Source organism: Salmo salar, chromosome 29, assembly GCF_965601325.2.
Source record: "Salmo salar chromosome 29, fSalSal1, whole genome shotgun sequence".
NCBI lineage: Eukaryota > Metazoa > Chordata > Actinopteri > Salmoniformes > Salmonidae > Salmo > Salmo salar.
In genome coordinates, this window is record NC_138319.1 from 5,055,544 (window position 1) to 5,077,500 (window position 21,957).

The following is a 21,957-nucleotide window of genomic DNA, read 5'->3' on the forward strand; positions in this document are numbered from 1 at the left end:
TTTTCTATCCATATATAATAAGTATATGCATATTCTAGTTACTGGGTAGGATTAGTAACCAGAATAAATCGGGTACATTTTTTTTATCCAGACGTGCAAATGCTGCCCCCTAGCCCTAACAGGTTAAAGAATTATAGATTTACATCTCTTGAACGCAATCAACTTGCCAGATTTAAAAATAACCTTACTGGGAAATCACACTTTGCAATAATCTGAGCACTGCGCCCAGAAAAATATGCTTTGCTATACAGACAAACGGCCATGTTGGAGAGATCTAAAATCGAAAATACTATGTAAATAATCCATTACCTTTGATTCTCTTCATCAGATGTCACTTCCCGGCATCCCAGGTCCATAACAAATGTAGTTTTGTTCAAAAAAGCTCATCATTTATATCCAAAAAGATCCGTGTTGTTAGCACATGATCTAAGCCAGCCGGACTTCTCGTCATGAACGAGGGGAAAAAAAATATATTTACGTTCGTTCAAACATGTCAAACGTTGTATAGCATAAATCATTAGGGCCTTTTTTAACCAGAACATGAATAATATTCAAGGTGGACGAATGCATTCTCTTTTAAAACGTTTTGGAACGAGGGTACCCAACATGACCTCGCGCGCCAGAGTCTAATCGGCCATCACCGTTCCAAGGCTCTTGTTCGGTCAGATCTCATAGTAGAAGATTCAAAACACTTTGTAAAGGCTGGTGACATCTAGTGGAAGCAATAGGAAGTGCCAAAACATTAATCAGCCCCTGTGTGTTTCAATGGCATAGGCTTAAAGGTAATTCAACACATCAGGTATCCAACTTCCTGTCAGAAAATGTCTCAGGGTTTTGCCTGCCAAATGAGTTCTTTTATACTCACAGACACCATTCAAACAGTTTTAGAAACTTTAGGGTGTTTTCTATCCATATATAATAAGTATATGCATATTCTAGTTACTGGGTAGGATTAGTAACCAGATTAAATCGGGTACGTTTTTTTATCCAGCCGTGAAAATACTGCCCCCTAGCCCCAACAGGTTAACCTGTTATGGCTAGGGGGCAGTATTTTCACGGCTGGATAAAAAACGTACCCGATTTAATCTGGTTACCACTCCTACCCAGTAACTAGAATATGCATATACTTATTACATATGGATAGAAAACACCCTAAAGTTTCTAAAACTGTTTGAATGGTGTCTGAGTATAACAGAACTCATTTGGCAGGCAAAAACCTGACAAGGTTTCATGCAGGAAGTGGCCTGTCTGACAAGGAGTCGTTCTTCTTGTCTCTGTTTATTGAAGAGTGAGGATCTTAGCTGTCCCGTGACACTTCCTACGGCTGCCATAGGGTCTCAGAAGGCAGTAAAAAGCTGAATCGTGGCTTTGCAGGCTCTGGCTGAAAAAAAGTAGCGCGTTTGGGTAGTGGCTGGTTACAGTACTGTGAGACTCAGGCTCGTGCCCGCGTCGACCGAAAGCTTTGTTTACTTTCCTCTGTTTAGCTAAAAGGAGATTCCCGGTCGGAATATTATCGCTTTTTTACGAGAAAAATGGCATAAAAATGGATTTTAAACAGCGGTTGACATGCTTCGAAGTACGGTAATGGAATATTTAGATTTTTTTTGTCACGAATTGCGCCATGCGCCCGACCCTGATTTACCATTTCAGATAGTGTCTGGGACGCACGAACAAAACGCCGCTATTCGGATATAACGATGGATTATTTTGGACCAAACCAACATTTGTTATTGAAGTAGCAGTCCTGGGAGTGCATTCTGACGAAGACAACAAAAGGTAATCAATCTTTTATAATAGTAAATCTGATATTGGTGAGTGCTAAACTTGCCGGGTGTCTAAATAGCTAGCCCGTGATGCCTGGGCTACGTACTTAGAATATTGCAAAATGTGCTTTCACCAAAAAGCTATTTTAAAATCGGACATATCGAGTGCATAGAGGAGTTCTGTATCTATAATTCTTAAAATAATTCTTATGCTTTTTGTGAACGTTTATCGTGAGTAATTTAGTAAATTCACCGGCAGTGTTCGGTGGGAATGCTAGTCACATGCTAATGTAAAAAGCTGGTTTTTGATATAAATATGAACTTGATTGAACAAAACATGCATGTATTGTATAACATAATGTCCTAGGGTTGTCATCTGATGAAGATCAAAGGTTAGTGCTGCATTTAGCTGTCTTCTGGGTTTTTGTGACATTATATGCTAGCTTGAAAAATGTGTGTCTGATTATTTCTGGCTGGGTACTCTGCTGACATAATCTAATGTTTTGCTTTCGTTGTAAAGCCTTTTTGAAATCGGACAGTGTGGTTAGATTAACCTCTATGGGCTGAACAGGGAGTACAGTAGGGGACTGAGCACACACCCGAGGGGCCCCCTTGTTGAGGATCAGCATGGCGGATGTGTTGTTGCCTACCCTTACCACCTGGGGGCGGCCCATCAGGAAGTCCAGGCTTCAGTTCAGTTGCAGAGGGAGGTGTCTAGTCCCTGGGTCCTTTGCTTACTGATGAGCTTTGAGGGCACTACGGTGTTGAACGCTGAGCTGTAGTCAATGTATAGCATTCTCACATATGTTTTCCTTTTATCCAAGTGGGAAAGGGCAGTGTGCAGTGCAATAGAGATTGCATCATCTGTGGATCTGTTAGCGTGGTATGCAAATTGGAGTGGGTCTAGGGTTTCTGGGATAATGGTGCTGATTTGAGCCATGACCAGCATTTCAAAGCATTTCATGGCTACAGACGTGAGCGCTACGGGTCGGAAGTCATTTAGGCAGGCTACGTTAGTGTTCTTGGGCACAGGGACTATGGTGGTCTGCTTGAAACATGTTGGTATTACAGACTCGGACAGGGAGAGGTTGAAAATGTCAGTGAAGATACTTGCCAGTTGGTTAGCGCATGCTCAGAGTACACGTCCTGGTAATCCGCCTGGCCCTGCGGCCTTCTGAATGTTGACCTGTTTAAAGGTGTTACTCACATCGGCTGCAGAGAGCATAATCACACAGGTAGCTCTCAAGGAACAGGGTTGGAAAGCTTGGCCTAGACAATATCCAAAACACTGCTTCTATGCATAAGCAGGTGCGTATCCTTTATTTTAATGTATTATTTTTTTTACCCCTTTTTCTCCCCAATTGGTAGTTACAGTCTTGTCTCATCGCTGCAACTCCCGTACGGACTCGGGAGAGGCAAAGGTCGAGAGCTGTGCATAACACAACCCAACCAAGCCGCACTGCTTCTTGACACAATGCCCACTTAACCCGGAAGCCAGCCGCACCAATGTGTCGGAGGAAACACCGTACACCTGGCAACCGTGTCAGCATGCACTGCACCCTGCCCGCCACAGGAGTCGCTGCTAGTGCATGATGGGACAAGGACATCCCTGCCGACCAAACCCTCCCCTAACCCGAACGACACTGGGCCAATTGTGCGCAGCCCCATGGGTCTCCCGGTCGGCTGCGACAGAGCCTGAACTCGAACCCAGAATGTCCAGTGGCACAGCCAGCACAGCGATGCAGTGCCTTAGACCACTGCGCCTCCCAGGAGGCCCTAGGTGTGTATCCTTACTCAACATTGACAGGAGCACTCCAAATAAAAGATAATGAATGAATTAACAAAGCTTGTAAAAGGAATGAAATACACCAAAACTTAGGTTGTGAGCTCTGCAAACATGTCCACTCCAACAACAAGAACAGTAACCAGTTGTAATCAGAGCTCTAAAGTGTGACCAATTGTGCAACAGAATATTTTGCTGTGCAACCAGGAGTTGTATTTTGGGAGCACTGGGCAACAATTTAAAATTATCCCAGATAATCGTGGTAATAAGTGCAGATTCGTTAGCGTCATGGTTGCACCATTACCACAGTGAAAACAGCATGCTTCTAAGCCCAACCAGGTCAAAAGATATTACCCACGCATCATTTATATATTCCTATAGTGCATCGCATTTTACTTTGTTCATGTTACCTCACTGGCTAGCTAACAAACTTGTAACTATCAGTATTTGATCCGGCGCCGACAGAGATGGCCGCCTCGCTTCGCGAAATTGTTAGATTACTTGTTAGATATTACTGCATGGTCAGAACTAGAAGCACAAGCATTTCCCTACACTCGCATTAACATCTGCTAACCATGTGAATGTGACCAATAGAATTTGATTTGGTTTGATTTATATCCAAACATTTGGGGTCACAGAAAGGAAAAGGGATAGATTATAATGGCGCCGGAGGGGATGGCTGTCGTTTTACAAGCTCCTAACCAACTGTATTTTTTCATCCACATAGTTTTTAACTCATTTTGTACATAATGTTGCTGCGTCTGTCTCTTATGACCGAAAAGAGCTTCTGGACATCAGAACAGATATTACACACCTCGAACTGGATGAAGATTTTTTATTTTATGAGTCAGACGCTTTCCGGAGATGAGGCCCAAATCCCTGTCATTCGTTTGAAGAAAGAAATACAAGAGGCAGAGTTCTGGCTGCCTTGTGAGAATTCGTCGGCTATTGAGTCAACCACCAAAACCCTCTGTATTATTGGCCAAAGTGCAATCATTGGAAAACTGGACGATCTATGATTAAAATGATCCTACCAACGGGAGATTAAAAACGAATATCTTATGTTTCACCAAGACTTGGCTGAAAGATGACACGGATCATATAGAGCTGGCTGGCTTCTCCGTGCATCGGCAGGATAGAGCAGCAACGTCTGGTAAGATGAGGGGCGGGGGTGTGTGTCTATTTGTCAATAACTGTGGTGCGCAATGTCTAATATTAAGAAGGTATTTTGCTCGCCTGAGGTAGAATACCATGTGATAAGCTGTAGACTACACTACCTAACAAGAGAGTTCTCATCTATATAATTTGTAGCCGTCTATTTACCACTCCAAACCGATGTCACTAAGAATGCACTCAAAGAGCTGTACCAGGCCAAAAGCAAGAAAGAAAATGCTCATCCAGAAGCAGCGCTCCCCTAGTGGCCGGGGACTAATGCAGACAAACTTAAAATCTGTTTCACCTACTAATTTCTACCAGCATGTCACATGTGCAACCAGAGAGAGAGAGAAAAAAGAAACTGTATACCACCTTTATACAAAGCTCTCCCTCGCCCTCCATTTGGCAAATCTGACCATTCTATCCTTCTGATTCATGAAGCACCAAAGAAATCGCTCAATACGGAAGTGGTCAGATGACGCGGATGCTACAGGACAGTTTTGCTAGCACAGACTGGAATATGGCATTGAGGAGTATACCACATCAGTCACCGGCTTCATCAATAAGTGCATCGACGACGTCATCCCCACAGTGACCGTACGTACATTTCCCAACCAGGAGACATGGATTACATAAAACATTTGCATCAAGCTAAAGGCTAGAGCTGCCGCTTTCAAGGAGCGGGACACTAATCCGGATGCTTATAATAAATCCTGCAATGCCCTTAGACAAACCATCATAACAGGCAAAGCTTCCATACAGAACTAAGATTGAATCCTACTACACTGGCTCTGACGCTCACCTGAAATGGCAGGGCTCGAAAACTATTAAGTACTACAAAAGGGAAACCCAGCCGCGAGCTGCACGGTGACGCGAGCCTACCAGCCCTTTATGCTCACTGAGGCAAGCAACACTGAAGCATGCATGAGAATACCAGCTGCTCTGGACGACTGTGTGATCATGCTCGCTGTAGCAAATGTGAGCAAGACCTTTAAACATGTCAACTTCCACAAAGCCGCAGAGCCAGACGGATTACCAGGACGTGTACTCCAAACATGAGCAGACCAACTGGCAAGTGTCGTCACTGACACTTTCAAGTTCTCCCTGGCCGAGTCGAATACCTACATGTTTCAAACAGACCACCATAGTCCTTGTGCCCAAGGAAGCGAAGGTAACCTGCCTAAATGATTACAGCCCTGTAGCACTCACGTCAGTAGCCATGAAGTGCTTTCAAAGGTTGGTCATGGCTCACATCAACACCATGCCAGAAACCCTAGACCCACTCCAATTCGCATATTGTCTGAAAAGATCCACAGATGACGCATTATCTATTTCACTCCACACTGCCCTTTCCCACCTGGACAAAAGGAACATCTATGTGAGAATGCTGTTCATTGACTACAGCTCAGCGTTGAACACTGTAGTGCCCACGAAGCTCATCACTAAGCTATGGACCCTGGGACTATACGCCTCCCTCCAATTGGATCCTGGACTTCCTGATGTGCCACCCCCTGGTGGTAAAGGTAGGCAACAACATCTGTCATGCTGATCCTCAAAACTGGGGCCACCTAAGGGGTGCTTCCTTAGTCCCCCTCGTGTACTCCCTGTTCACCCACGACTGCGTGGCCAAGCACAACTCCAACACCATCATTACATTCGCTGATGATACAACAATGGTAGGCCTGATCACAGACAATGATGAGACAGCCTATAGGGAGGTGGTCAGAGACCTGACAGTGTTGTGCCAGGACATCAACCTCTCAATGTGAGCAAGACAAAGTAGCTGATCGTGGACTATAGGAAAAGGAGGGCCCCCCATTAACATCGACGGGACTGAAGTGGAGCGGGTGGACAGTTAAGGTCCTTGGTGTCCACATCACAGACAAACTATCTTCGTCCAAACACACCAAGACAGTTGTGAAGAGGGTACGACAGCACCTTCCCCTTGTTTTTACACTGCTGCTACTCACTGTTTACTATCTATGCATAGTCACTTTACAAATTACCTCGGCTAACCTGTACCCCCGCACATTGACTCGGTACTGGTACCCCCTGTATATAGCCTCATTTACATTTTTCCCCCCTTTATTTCTTTAATTGCATTGTTGGTTAAGGGCTTGTAAGTAAGCATTTCACGGTAAGGTTCACCTGTTGTATTTGGCACTTGTGACAAATGCAATTTGATTCTTCAGGAGATCAATGATCATAGCAATGAATGAATGAATGAATGAATAAAATCTCTTGCATGTCAACACAAGCCAGACTTAAAGAGAGTGTAGAATTTATGTAATGCATCTTAATAAAAACATTGCACTTCTACAATGTAGAAACCTAATATTCCACAAATGTAATTTCAACGACAGGTATTTGTATCAACATTTCAGCTTTTAGTTTATTATAATGTATTTACACATTAGTTCCTAGGGCACATGTGCTTTAAAACTAACTACAATTAATGTAGGCCATCTCAATCAATGTAAAAATCATTCTGGTGCTCTTAACCTGTTAGGGCTAGGGGGCAGTATTGACACGGCTGGATAAAAAAACATACCCGATTTAATCTGGTTACCACTCCTACCCAGTAACTAGAATATGCATATACTTATTACATATGGATAGAAAACACCCTAAATTTTCTAAAACTGCTTTGCACACTTGGCATTCTCTCAACCAGCTTCATGATGTAGTCATCTGGAATGCATTTCAATTAACAGGTGTGCCTTGTTAAAAGTTAATTTGTGGATTTTTTTTGTTATGCGTTTGAGCCTATCAGTTCTGTTGTGACAAGGTATGGGTGGTATACAGAAGATAGCCATATTTGGTAAAATATCAAGTCCATATTATGGCAAGAACAGCTCAAATAAGCAAAGAGAAATGACAGTCCATCATTACTTTAAGACATGAAGGTCAGTCAATACGGACTTTTAAGAACTTTTAAAGTTTCTTCAAGTGCAGTCGCAAAAACCATTAAGCGCTTTAATGAAACCGGCTCTCAAGAGGACCGCCACAGGAGTAAGTTCATTAGTTACCAGCCTCAGAAATTGCAGCTCTAATAAATTCTTCACAGAGTTCAAGTAACAGACACGTCAACATAAACTGTTCAGGGGAGACTGAATTAGGCCTTCATGGTCGAATTGCTGTAAAGAAACCACTACTGAAGGACACCAATAAGAATAAGAGACTTGCTTGGACCAAGAAACACAAGCAATGGACATTTGACCGGTGGAATTTTGTCCTTTGGTCCGAGTCCAAATTTAATTTTTGGTTCCAACCGCCATGTCTTCGTGAGACGCAGAGTACGTGAACAGATGAGCTCCGCATGTGTATTTCCCACCTTAAAGCATGGAGGTGGGGGTGATTTGCTGGTGACACAAATTTATTTAGAATTCAAGGCACTCAACCAGCATGGCTACCACAGCGTTTTGCAGCGATACGCCATCCCACCTGGTTTGGGCTTAGTGGGACTATAATTTGGACAACAGGACAATGACCCAACACACCTCCTGGCTGTGTAAGGGCTATTTGACCAAGAGTGATGGAGTGCTGCATCCGATGACCTAGTCTCCCCAATCCCCGAACCCAATTGAGATGGTTTGGGATGAGTTGGGGCGCAGAGTGAAGGAAAAGCAGCCAACAAGTGCTCAGCATATGTGGGAACCCCTTTAACCTGTTGGGTCTAGGGGGCAGCATTTGCACGTCTGGATAAAAAAAATGTACCCGATTTAATCTGGTTACTAATCCTACCCAGTAACTACAATATGCATATACTTATTATATATGGATAGAAAACACTCTAAAGTTTCCAAAACTGTTTGAATGGTGTCTGTGAGTATAACAGAACTCATTTGGCAGGCAAAACCCTGAGACATTTTCTGACAGGAAGTGGATACCTGATGTGTTGTATTGACTTTAAACCTATCCCATTGAAAAACACAGGGGTTTAGGAATATTTTGGCACTTCCTATTGCTTCCACTAGATGTCACCAGCCTTTACAAAGTGTTTTGAGTCTTCTGGAGGGAGATCTGACCGAACAAGAGCCATGGAACGTTGATGTCCCATTAGACACCTGGCGCGCTAGTTCATGTTGGGTACCCTCGTTCCAATACGTTATAAAAGAGTATGCATTCGTCCACCTTGAATATTATTCATGTTCTGGTTAAAAAAGGCCCTAATGATTTATGCTATACAACGTTTGACATGTTTGAACGAACGGAAATATATTTTTCCCCCTCGTTCATGACGAGAAGTCCGGCTGGCTTACATCATGTGCTAACGAGACGGAGATTTTTGGACATAAATGATGAGCTTTTTTGAACAAAACTACATTCGTTATGGACCTGTGATACCTGGAAGTGACATCTGATGAAGAGAATCAAAGGTAATGGATTATTTACATAGTATTTTCGATTTTAGATCTCCCCAACATGACGTCTAGTCTGTATCGCAACGCGTATTTTTCTGGGCGCAGTGCTCAGATTATTGCAAAGTGTGATTTCCCAGTAAGGTTATTTTTAAATCTGGCAAGTTGATTGCGTTCAAAAGATGTAAATCTATAATTCTTTAAATGACAATATAATATTTTACCAATGTTTTCTAATTTTAATTATTTAATTTGTGACGCTGACTTGACTGCCGGTTATTGGAGGGAAACGATTTCCTCAACATCAATGCCATAGTAAAACGCTGTTTTTTGATATAAATATGAACTTGATAGAACTAAAAATGCATGCATTGTCTAACATAATGTCCTAGGAGTGTCATCTGATGGAGATTGTAAAAGGTTAGTGCATCATTTTAGCTGGTTTTATGGTTTTGGTGACCCTGTCTTTGACTTGACAAAACATTACACACAACTCTTGTAAATGTACTGTCCTAACATACTCTAAATTTATGCTTTCGCCGTAAAACCTTTTTGAAATCGTAAAACGTGGTTAGATTAAGGAGATGTTTATCTTTCAAATGGTGTAACATAGTTGTATTTTTGAAAAATTTGAATTTTGACATTTATTTGGATTCAAATTTGCCGCTCTTGAAATGCACCTGCTGTTGATGGAGTGCACCACGGGTGGCACGCTAGCGTCCCACCTAGCCCCAAGAGGTTAAGACTATTGGAAAAACATTCCGGGTGAAGCTGGTTGAGAGAACCCCAAGAGTGTGCAATGCTGTCATCAAGGCAAAGGGTGGCTATTTGAAGAATCTCAAATATATTTTCATTTGTTTAACCTGTTATGGCTAGGGGGCAGTATTTTCACGGCTGGATAAAAAAACGTACCCGATTTAATCTGGTTACTACTCCTGCCCAGTAACTAGAATATGCATATAATTGTTGGCTTTGGATAGAAAACACTCCAACGTTTCTAAAACTGTTTGAATGGTGTCTGTGAGTATAACAGAACTCAAATGGCAGGTCAAAACCTGAGAGATTCCTTTACAGGAAGTGGCCTGTCTGACCATTTCTTGAACTTCTTTGCCATCTCTATCTTTTACTAAGGATCTCTGCTCTAACGTGACACTTCCTACGTCTTCCATGGGCGCTCAGAGCCCGGGAAAAAACAGAATGTCGTCATCCCAGCCCCAGGCTGAAACACATTATCGCCTGGCCGATCAAGGGACTGTGGGCTTAGGCGCGTGCCCTGGCCGCCCCCGTCTTTGTGATTTTTCCTCTGTTAGCCGAAAAGGAGATTCCCGGTCGGAATATTATCGCTTTTTTACGAGATAAATTGCATAAAAATTGATTTTAAACAGCGGTTGACATGCTTCGAAGTACGGTAATGGAATATTTAGAATTTTTTTGTCACGAATTGCGCCATGCGCGCGACCCTGATTTACCATTTCGGATAGTGTCTGGGACGCACGAACAAAACGCCGCTATTCGGATATAACGATGGATTATTTTGGACCAAACCAACATTTGTTATTGAAGTAGCAGTCCTGGGAGTGCATTCTGACGAAGACAACAAAAGTTAATCAAACTTTTATAATAGTAAATCTGATATTGGTGAGTGCTAAACTTGCCGGGTGTCTAAATAGCTAGCCCGTGATGGCTGGGCTACGTACTTAGAATATTGCAAAATGTGCTTTCACCAAAAAGCTATTTTAAAATCGGACATATCGAGTGCATAGAGGAGTTCTGTATCTATAATTCTTAAAATAATTGTTATGCTTTTTGTGAACGTTTATCATGAGTAATTTAGTAAATTGTTAGCAAATTCCTCCGGATGTTTGCGGGGGGTATGCTAGTTCTGAACGTCACATGCTAATGTAAAAAGCTGTTTTTTGATATAAATATGAACTTGATTGAACAAAACATGCATGTATTGTATAACATAATGTCCTTAGCTGTGGTTTTGTTTTTTGTGACATTATATGCTAGCTTGAAAAATCGGTGTCTGATTATTTCTGACTGGGTACTCTGCTGACATAATCTAATGTTTTGCTTTCGCTGTAAAGCCTTTTTGAAATCGGACAGTGTGGTTAGATAAAGGAGAGTCTTGTCTTTAAAATGCTGTGAAATAGTCATATGTTTGAAAAATTGAAGTTTTTGTATTTTTGAGGAATTTGTAATTCGCGCCACGCCTATCATTGGATATTGGAGCAGGTGTTCCGCTAGCGGAACGTCTAGATGTAAGAGGTTAACCCTTTTTTGGTTGCTACATGATTCCATATGTGTTATTTCATAGTTTTGATGCCTTCACTATTATTCTACAATGTATAAAATAGGAAAAATAAAGAGACCCTGGAATGACTATGAGAGTCCAAACTTTTGACCAGTACTGTATAATAAAATAAATTTAATATTCACCATCACAATAAATCCATTATTTATTTTAGGTAGGTCTAAATAAATATAAGAAAATGCATTTCGGAAGAACAGAATATGAGTTGGCCTACTGCATGTTATCTGGCTGTGTGCCATTCCATAGGCTGTTGGCTTGTTCATTTAGTCCCGTTCCATTATTTTATATGATTTTATAGTAAGGATATAACTGAAGTTATGTGAATAAAATAGAAAGGATATTTTTACCATTCCATAGCGAGTGTCCATATGAAATGGCTATGTTGTGATCATTTGAAACCAAGTCCAATAAACTAGATTTAGAGTAAATTGGCAACTATAGTTGTGAATGATACAAACTTTAGAAAGTCTTAGAAATCAAAACATATATGGTCTGCATGATGCGACTCGGGTTGAAAAGGGACGGAAATATTTTTTGGGGATATTTTCCATGGTAAATTAAGCCCTGGAATTTTGATTAAATATATCACATAAGGCAATTCTCAGTCTTCTGGCATATTTTAGTTAAACTATCCCCCAATTAAATGTAATTGCAACCCTCTGCATGCACAGTGCATTCTTCCATCACATGTGCAGCTGATTCTCAAGATCTTGCACACTAATGAGATGCTATTGAGCCCACACTACTACAATGTCTGAGCCAAGGACTACATGCTTTCTGGTAAGTTTTGAACAATACTGGGTGGGGTGAATATATTTTATATCACATACATGTTTTTGTTAACTAGTAAATAGTAGCCTATAGCAGTGTGTTTAAATAATTTCTAACTTGTTAACAATTTCTGCTAGTTAGTTTTTGCTACCATGTGGGTTTTAGCTTGCTTGAGCCTGCGAACTGACGAGTGTTAATCCACCCGTTTCCATATGTTTTGTTTTAAAACATTTACCTTAAAAAGGAGTTGTTTAATCTAACTGCTTAACTATTTATAATGTACATGGAATTGTAGGAGTTCTTTTTTTATTTTTTTAACAATTCCCCCCCCTAATCTTTACAGGAAAATGCCACGGCACTATCTGATGTGTGGCGACATTTCACTGCAGCTAAGGGAGAAGGAAAAGCAGTGTACATTTGCAAATACCGTGCCAAATCATATGTGAAGAACGCAACAAAGATGCAGAATCATCTGGCCTAGTGCATAAAGTTCCCTCAGCGCTCACAACAAGCAACCTCTGACAAAAGTCCCTCTACTTCTTTTCAAGGTGAAAATGATGAATCAGACACCTTATCAATAGCAACAGCTCATGGTCCTCCTGGAATCAGATTTTTTGACTCAATGGGGGAACGTAGTCAGACGAATGTCTTTCTCGAGCTGTGTATGCAACTGGTTCACCTTTGATGCTCACAGGCAATGCGTATTGGAAGAGATATCTGAATGTTCTTCATCCAGCATACACCCCTCCAACCAGACATGCTTTATCTACTCATTTGCTGGATGCAGAGTTCAAGTGAATGTCAAGCAAATCATAGAGAAAGCAGACTGTATTGCAATCATCTCTGATGGGTAGTCAAATGTTTGCGGGCAAGGAATAATTAACTACATCTCCACCCCTCAACCAGTATTCTACAAGAGCATAGACACAAGGGACAATAGACACACCGGTCTCTACATTGCAGATAAGCTGAAAGCAGTCAATGCCCTTGGACCACAGAAGGTACTTGCACTGGTGACAGAATGCTGTGAATATGAAGGCTGCTTGGTCTAAAGTGGAGGAGTCCTACCCTCACCTCACACCCATTGGCTATGCTGCTCATGCATTGAATCTGCTCCTCAAGGACATCATGGCACTGAAAACAATGGATACACTCTACAAGCGAGCCAAGGAAATGGTTAGGTATGTGAAGGGTCATCAAGTTAACCTGTTAGGGCTAGGGGGCAGTATTTGCACGGCTGGATAAAAAGATTTACCCGATTTAATCTGGTTACTAATCCTACCCAGTAACTAGAATATGCATATACTTATTATATATGGATAGAAAACACTCTAAAGTTTCAAAAACTGTTTGAATGGTGTCTGTGAGTATAACAGAACTCATTTGGCAGGCAAAACCCTGAGACATTTTCTGACAGGAAGTGGATACCTGATGTGTTGTATTACCTTTAAACCTATCCCATTGAAAAACACAGGGGCTGAGGAATATTTTGGCACTTCCTATTGCTTCCACTAGATGTCACCAGCCTTTACAAAGTGTTTTGAGTCTTCTGGAGGGAGATCTGACCGAACAAGAGCCATGGAACGATGATGGCCCATTAGACACCTGGCGCGCGAGTTCATGTTGGGTACCCTCGTTCCAATACGTTATAAAAGAGAATGCATTCGTCCACCTTGAATATTATTCATGTTCTGGTTAAAAAAGGCCCTAATGATTTATGCTATACAACGTTTGACATGTTTGAACGAACGGAAATATATTTTTTCCCCTCGTTCATGAAGTGAAGTCCGGCGGGCTTAGATCATGTGCTAACAAGACGGAGATTTTTGGACATAAATGATGAGCTTTTTTGAACAAAACTACATTCGTTATGGACCTGTGATACCTGGAAGTGACATCTGATGAAGAGAATCAAAGGTAATGGATTATTTACATAGTATTTTCGATTTTAGATCTCCCCAACATGACGGCTTGTCTGTATCGCAACGCGTATTTTTCTGGGCGCAGTGCTCAGATTATTGCAAAGTGTGATTTCCCAGTAAGGTTATTTTTAAATCTGGCAAGTTGATTGCGTTCAAGAGATGTAAATCTATAATTCTTTAAATGACAATATAATATTTTACCAATGTTTTCTAATTTTAATTATTTAATTTGTGTTGCTGACTTGACTGCCGGTTATTGGAGGGAAACGATTTCCTCAACATCAATGCCATAGTAAAACGCTGTTTTTGGATATAAATATGAACTTGATAGAACTAAAAATGCATGCATTGTCTAACATAATGTCCTAGGAGTGTCATCTGATGGAGATTGTAAAAGGTTAGTGCATCATTTTAGCTGGTTTTATGGTTTTGGTGACCCTGTCTTTGAATTGACAAAACATTACACACAACTCTTGTAAATGTACTGTCCTAACATACTCTAAATTTATGCTTTCGCCGTAAAACCTTTTTGAAATCGTAAAACGTGGTTAGATTAAGGAGATGTTTATCTTTCAAAGGGTGTAAAATAGTTGTATGTTTGAAAAATTTGAATTTTGACATTTATTTGGATTCAAATTTGCCGCTCTTGAAATGCACCTGCTGTTGATGGAGTGCACCACGGGTGGGACGCTTGCGTCCCACCTAGCCCATAGAGGTTAAAGCAGCAATCTACCTCACCAAGCAAAGTGAGAAGAATAAGAGTACCACATTGAAGCTGCCCAGCAACACCCGTTGGGGTGGTGTTGTCATCGTGTTTGACATGGCCATATCACAGTCTGCCGATATGGACAGCCCCATCAAGAGGATCCTCCTGGATGATATATTTTGGGTGAGTGGTAAGCAGCCTAAAACTCCTGAAACCTATAGCAGTGCAATCCTGTCTGATGTTCAGACTCTGCTTGCAGATGTAACAGAAGAAATCTGTACTGCCATGCCCACTTCACTGTTGTTCCAAGCAGAGGAAACTAGTTCTGAAATACATCAAAAAGCATGTAGATTTCTGCCTGAAGCCCAAAGACGCCACAGCGTACATGTTGCACGCCAAGTATGCTGGCAAGAGCATCCTGTCTGGTGCAGAGGCAGCCAAGGCAGCAGCTAAATGGAGATCTAAGATAAATACAAATATATTGTATAACGTCACAATCATTATTTGAATTCAGTTTTTTTCTTTAGTTTTTTTCCCCAGGCTTGGGCTCATAATTAGGCCTATGCACAAGCTCCCACATGCCAATGGATGTTTGGAATTAATCAATCATCAATTTATAAATTGCTGTCCATTTTGTTGCTTTGGTTTTTGTGGATGTTTCAAAGCCTATGTTATACACTCAGTTACAACCTGTTGAACTTCTCTTTCTTCAAATTGATCAAAGGGCGTTTTAAAGTTAGATGCGATTTTCGATTGCATATGCATTGATGTCAGTGGTTAGCGGGATAAATAGAGCCCTGAGAACCAGGCCATTAGCGAATTGATGGTCATTAGCAAATTCCCAACACAACCAGAGTGCATAAAAGGAGATTACGGTCATGACTCATGACCGCTGGTGCTGTGACAGTAATAAGGGCACTGCAACACCCCTACGGTCACAGCAACAGACCTGCGCGCGCGCACGCACGCACGCGTACACACACGGTCAATGAAAATATGGCAGCTCACAATTTCAGTCATGGAGAAATGTTACAATTACACCCCTCCCCACACACTCAAAGCCTGGTGAATTCTTATTTTTCACACTAAACCTTCATAGTTCTTCCAGAACAGAAAAACTATAAGAGGTTATGATCGTGTGACGAGGTCAAAACTAAACAACCACCTCCTTTACCTGCCTGACAAACTCTTTTCAATCTCTAAAGATAATTTAAAAAAAAGAGAATGCTTATCCTGCATAACATCGACATCGTGCCCTAAAGCAAGAGGGTGGAATGCGGCACCCTTTTCCCTTTATAGTGCACTACTTGTTTTTATTTATCAAAGTCCTATGGGCCCTGGGTCAAAAGCATCTCAGAGTAGGAGCGCTAATCTAGGATCAGGTTCTTTCTACTATTCGTTATATTTAAAATTCAAAACAGAATGTCAGAAACATACCCATCACAGGGCTGGGGTCAATCCCATTTACATTCAGGAATCAGAAGCAAATTAGCATGCACCGCTAGGCCTATACCTGCATTGCATAAAGCAAAGTAGTGAGTGACAGAAACAAAGTACTCAGTACTCTCAAGCAGGACCACGCAGGCTACCTGATGCCTGAATACTAGCATAAACCTCCTTAGGCAGGGATGAGTGCTCCAGCACAGGACAGTGGACTAACTCACCGGTGACAGGGGTAGCTCTGGGGCAGGGTCGGGTGTTAACTCCACTCCCCGGGAGCTTGCTATGTCCCGAGGACGTAGTCCGGTTAAATCCTCTATAGCGTGAGATGTCACCTCCACCCAGGGGGTAATGGGATAGTGTCCGCGGCCTAAAGTGCCTCCAGCGACATGACTTAATGTTCAAAAGAATTTCACTGAGGTCCACAGATGACGACAAAGAGGAGGGGATGGAGGAGGAAGAAGAGGGGTGGCGGTTGTTGGAAGCATTGGTTCGGTCCGAGGTATTGGCGTCTGAGGTACTGGCTGGCTCTGCGTTGCGGAGAGGAGAGCTTGTGGGAGATGAGGCTTGAAGTGGTTCGGTTTCGGGGTCCGAGTCCAGGTTGTGGAAAATGCTGTCCAGGTCTGTGTGTGCTCTGTCCAGTAACAGCCTGAAACATAATCAGAAAGAGACTCATTACAATCACAGTAGGGAGACAAATTCCAGTCAATTTTGCTGCCTACTAAGCGACCCCACATTAACGGGTTAACAAATGGTTAAACTAGTTCCAGTAAAATTACGTGACAAACCGAAAAAACTATGCATGGGTACAAGGAATGGCCATTTTTCATAACTAGCTTAACAAATGTGACAATAGCAAGTCTATCGTCTCATTATTGAACATGCAACTAAACTACTGTTATGAAGCAAACAATGTAATACATTGCATTTCCGACAATGCAATGTGTGGGAAAACACTGTTCTAAAAAAGACGCACCTGGTGCAAGCAGGTTCATGTGACAGAGATAAACATCTCCGTTAGAAACTTAGAGGGGAAATCTAAACATGCAAGAGAAAGATAGGAAATATAGACATGCAAGAACTAGGATAGGCTGTTAAAATGATAACGATTGTGCCTTTGGCTTCAGGACAATGAAAGGAAGTTTATGAAAACCAGTAGAACAGGAGAGTAATGCTAAGAAGCTTTTCGGTTGCTAGCTTAGCCGTTGTTCGTTGCAGCATGCTGCTCCTCTGTCTCTCCCTCTGCTCCTGCTCCCTGTGCAGCGGCCAGTGTTGCCAATTTAGTGACTGAGTTATCAGACCCCTCCAACGACTTTTCTTGGTAAAGGAGGTTAGCGTCAAATTCAGCTACTTTTCAGGCTGCCTTTGGGGAGTTTTGACAGAGGATTTCTATAGTTTTGAAAACATTTAGAGAGTTTCCGCACTCAATTGTGCTGCAAACGAGAGTGGGAAAAGCTGTCTATGAAACAGATGTCACAGCAACGGCACACACACAGGTAAAGAAGCATAAGCTGAGGGGGTGTGCGCCAGGTGAGGGGACCGCGGCAGGCGAGGGGACCGCAGTTGGGCTTCAGCAAGGCAAATTGGTGCTGTGGCGTCGTCGGCAAAATGTAATTTAGTGATTCTCTGAAAAATAGTCTGCAACACTGGCTGCTGCAGTCTGAGTCGCTTAGCAATGTGTCTCCGCTCTGGTTTGCACGTAGAGACCTGGTGTTTGAACTTTCACTCAGGCCCCCCTTCCAGCAACAGGGAACATATCACGCCTGCGCGGACACCACGTCTATTTCTATTGGCACAAGTACTGTTAATGAAAAACACCCCTCTTGTTGGAGAGTCATGTCTAATATGTATTTATGGAAAACTGATTATGCTCTACCCAATTTCAAAATCGAAAGCCGGACTGAGTTCCTTTAAAAAAATATACACACTACATGGCTAAAAGTATGCTTTATGCTACAGCATACAATGACATTCTAGATGATTCAGTGCTTGCAACTTTGTGGCAACAGTTTGTGGAAGGCCCTTTCCTGTTTCAGCATGACAATGCCATCATGCACAAAGCGAGGTCTACGCAGAAATGTTTTGTCAAGATCAGTATGGAAGAACTTGACTGGCCTGCACAGAGCGCTGATCTCAAACCCATCGAACACGTTTGGGATGAATTGGAATGCCGACGAAGTCAGGCCTAATCACCCAACATCAGTGCCTGACCTCACTAATGCTCATGGCTAAATGGAAGCAAGTCCCCGCATGTTCCAACATCTAGTGTAAAGCCTTCCCAGAAGAGTGGAGGCTGTTATAGCAGCAAAAGGGGGACCAATTCCATATTAACGCCCATAATTTTGTAATGAGATGTTCGACGAGGAAGTGTCCACATACTTTTGGTCATGTAGTGTATTTTTTGTCTGGGGGGGCAGCAGTGTATCCATCTAATTGTTTCCGGCACTGAGCAAATTTCAGGTCTGCTGAGCGCAAACTTGAGCTTGTGAAAATTCGGTGCAACTTCCAAAGCACATTTACTGTGATCACTGTGGCTATACCCACTTTAAGTTAGTTTTAACCCTTTCACACGTACCATCACACGGGGTGTGATCGTTCTACAGTGGTCCTTGAAGCGTACGATCACACCCCGTGTGATTAGAACACTCATTTAGAACGCTCATTTAGAACGGCCAGTTTCAAATGACGCAACAATCAGCATTTGAGCTGGCCACACTTTTTTCAGAAACTATTTACACAAACAGTCCTTACGTAAACTATACCATGAATTAGCTAATAGCAATTACTATGTATATTTAATCACATCACGAGTGAGCTCACCATTGATCGAAATAATTAGGTAAAACACTTTCTAGAAATTGAAAGTAATCCGTCGATTAGTTTCAGCGCGCAGCCATGCTTTTTTTCCTCACAGAAACCAAAGATAATAAGAGAAGACAAGATGAGTTTGATCTGTTTACAGTATGCATGTTGAAGGGGTGTGTCATCTACTGTCGTTCACATCCCACCATTCATTTGCACAAGTCCTCAAAAAAAATGAGTGAACTCTTACTCACCTCATTTTGTTATAACATCTTTGGTCAAACGGATGATTACGTGAAACCCAGAATGCAGTGTATGTCAACAAACATGGCTCCATACACATAGCTGGAATTAGCTTAGCTCATCATAATCAGTACAACCTTCAAAAACATTATTTTACACACATACTATGCGCCCATTACAATTTATGCAAAAATCGGAATGCATGATTTATCACGGGTAATTGAAAAACGTCAATAAAATACTAAATATAGCAATAATACCACAAAACATTTTCTGATAGTGATTTATTGATACAAATGGCGCGTGCAGGCAGTCAATCACGGTAACCTCTCACTCCCACTCTGAGCCATTCAGTGTTGTTGTTTATGTAACAATCACATCCTGGAATGGAGAGAATGTTCGAACATCACGTGCATTAAAAAAAAACTCACGCTGGGGCGACCGTTAGAGATATTTGGAACTCACACGTGAAAGGGTTAACAGTGGCCATGTAGGCCTACCAGTGGCCTACCATCAAAAACTCTGGAGAAAATGCATCCTATAACATAGTAACATGGAAATAGCCGTTCTATCCCTCAACCTACAGTAGCAGCCAATGTGTGGTGTTCAATGTAGGCTTACATTCCATCAGACTTTTGAATAAAAAAAAAAACATGCAGGGCTTGGCATAAACCTGTTTATCCACTTGTGCTTCAGAAAAGGGGACAACTGAAAAGGTTGTGTTTGATGAGATGGTAAGTTCTGGATATATATTCAGAACCTCAGGCAGGTGGTATAAGCGTGATTACATTTTGCAGCTGTAATTGCATATCACACTATGAGAGTACTAATATTCAAGCCTTCCTCAAAGACCTGATAGTTGATTCCAATATCTCTCGTGTGTGCGCGTGAAAAACAGTCGCCAGCAAAATGTAATCTCCTAAACCAGAGGTTCCCAAATCAAGGGAGGGACTTCCCTTGATTTGAAGGGTAATAATAATGCAAAAATACATTTAAAAAAAGTTAACAATTGAAATAAATCTAAAACGACGCAATCCATGATGGTTTAGGCTACAAACAAGCTGTAAAAAAAAAGAAGAAAAAAAAAAAAAAAAAAAAAGAGGAAGATACAACTGATGCACATTGGAATACCTCTGACATTCAGAAGCCGAGCCACAAATTTGGACTATTGGACTTTGCTTGGAAAGTAATCTTATACAATGTGTGAGTGTCGCCGTCAATATACGAGGCTAGTACGAGGCTAGTAGAGCCACAAGGTGAGATTTGGGATGTGTTCCAAATGGAATCCTATTACCTTTAGACCTGAGCCCAAAAGTATAGCATTACATATGGAATATGGTGCCATTTAGTATACAGCCTTAGGGAGCAATAAGGGCGCCTGAACTCACCTGCCCCCTCTGCCTGTGCGCCGCCGTGCCAACCCTACGCAGCGCCGGGGCACCGTTAGAGACGTGAGACAGTAGCGGAAACGAGGGTCCCCCAAACCGCCCTCCGACGGGCTGACCCATGGCCAGTTACCACTCTGGTCCAGGCGAGACTGAGACAGGGAGAGAGAGGAGAGCGAGAGAAGAGAGTTCGAGACAAAGGAGGAAAGCTCCGTCACTAAGGCATTGGTGTGGCCAGCAGAATGTGGAAGATAAAGCAGCAGGGTCAGTGGCAACCCTGGCTGTGTGTGGCTGGCCGTCAGAGAGAGCGCCGTAAGGGCTATAAATAGAGCAGTTGAGTCACAGGAGGGCAGGCAGCTACTTTACTCACAGCATAGTACTGACAGCCGGCCTTCCTCCGGAACACAAAGGAGCCATCTGGGTCATTCTCCTCCTCTGCCTCCGAGGAACCTGAATGGATCTAAACATAAAAGCAGAGGGGGGATGGGTGAGTTACATTAAGAGGCAGAGACCATAAGAAAAACGTGGCTGGCTACCTAGACAACAGCCACAATTGTGATCATATCGCCAACTGCTGCTACTTCTAGTTCATCTTCTACTACAACTACTTCTAGTTCTACTACTACTACTAGTAGTAGTAGAACTAGTAACTAGAATTAGTAGTAGTAGTAGAAGAACTAGTACTACTAGTTCTTCTTCTACTACTACTACTACTAGTTCTTCTTCTACTACTACTACTACTACTACTAGTTCTACTACTACTACTAGTTCTACTAGTTCTACTACTACTACTACTAGTTCTACTACTACTACTAGTTCTACTACTACTACTACTAGTTCTACTACTACTACTACTAGTTCTACTACTACTAGTTCTACTACTACTACTACTAGTTCTACTACTAGTTCTACTACTACTAGTTCTACTACTACTAGTTCTACTACTACTACTACTACTACTACTACTACTACTAGTTCTACTACTACTACTACTACTACTAGTCTACTACTACTACTACTACTAGTTCTACTACTACTACTAGTTCTACTAGTTCTACTACTACTAGTTCTACTACTACTAGTTCTACTAGTTCTACTACTACTAGTTCTACTACTACTACTACTACTACTACTACTACTACTACTACTACTACTACTACTAGTTCTACTACTACTAGTTCTACTACTACTAATAGTTCTTCTACTACTACTAATAGTTCTTCTACTACTACTACTAGTTCTTCTTCTAATAGTAGTTCTTCTACTAGTTCTTCTACTACTAGTAGTTCTTCTACTACTACTAGTTCTT

General features: G+C 41.9%; 1 protein-coding gene across 4 annotated transcripts in view; it reads right to left on the reverse strand.

The window, feature by feature from the left end:
- LOC106590037 (enhancer of polycomb homolog 1) overlaps positions 1-21,957 on the reverse strand; it is a 136,628-nt gene that overhangs the window by 12,621 nt on the left and 102,050 nt on the right. For all 4 annotated transcript variants that reach the window (XM_045710952.2, XM_045710953.2, XM_045710951.2 and 1 more), the window contains 3 exons: positions 21,019-21,108; positions 20,652-20,800; positions 16,443-16,867 (listed from right to left, as the gene is read on the reverse strand). In XM_045710952.2, the coding sequence (XP_045566908.2) occupies positions 16,443-16,867; positions 20,652-20,800; positions 21,019-21,108 (664 nt within the window). The remainder of the gene's footprint in view (positions 1-16,442; positions 16,868-20,651; positions 20,801-21,018; positions 21,109-21,957) is intronic.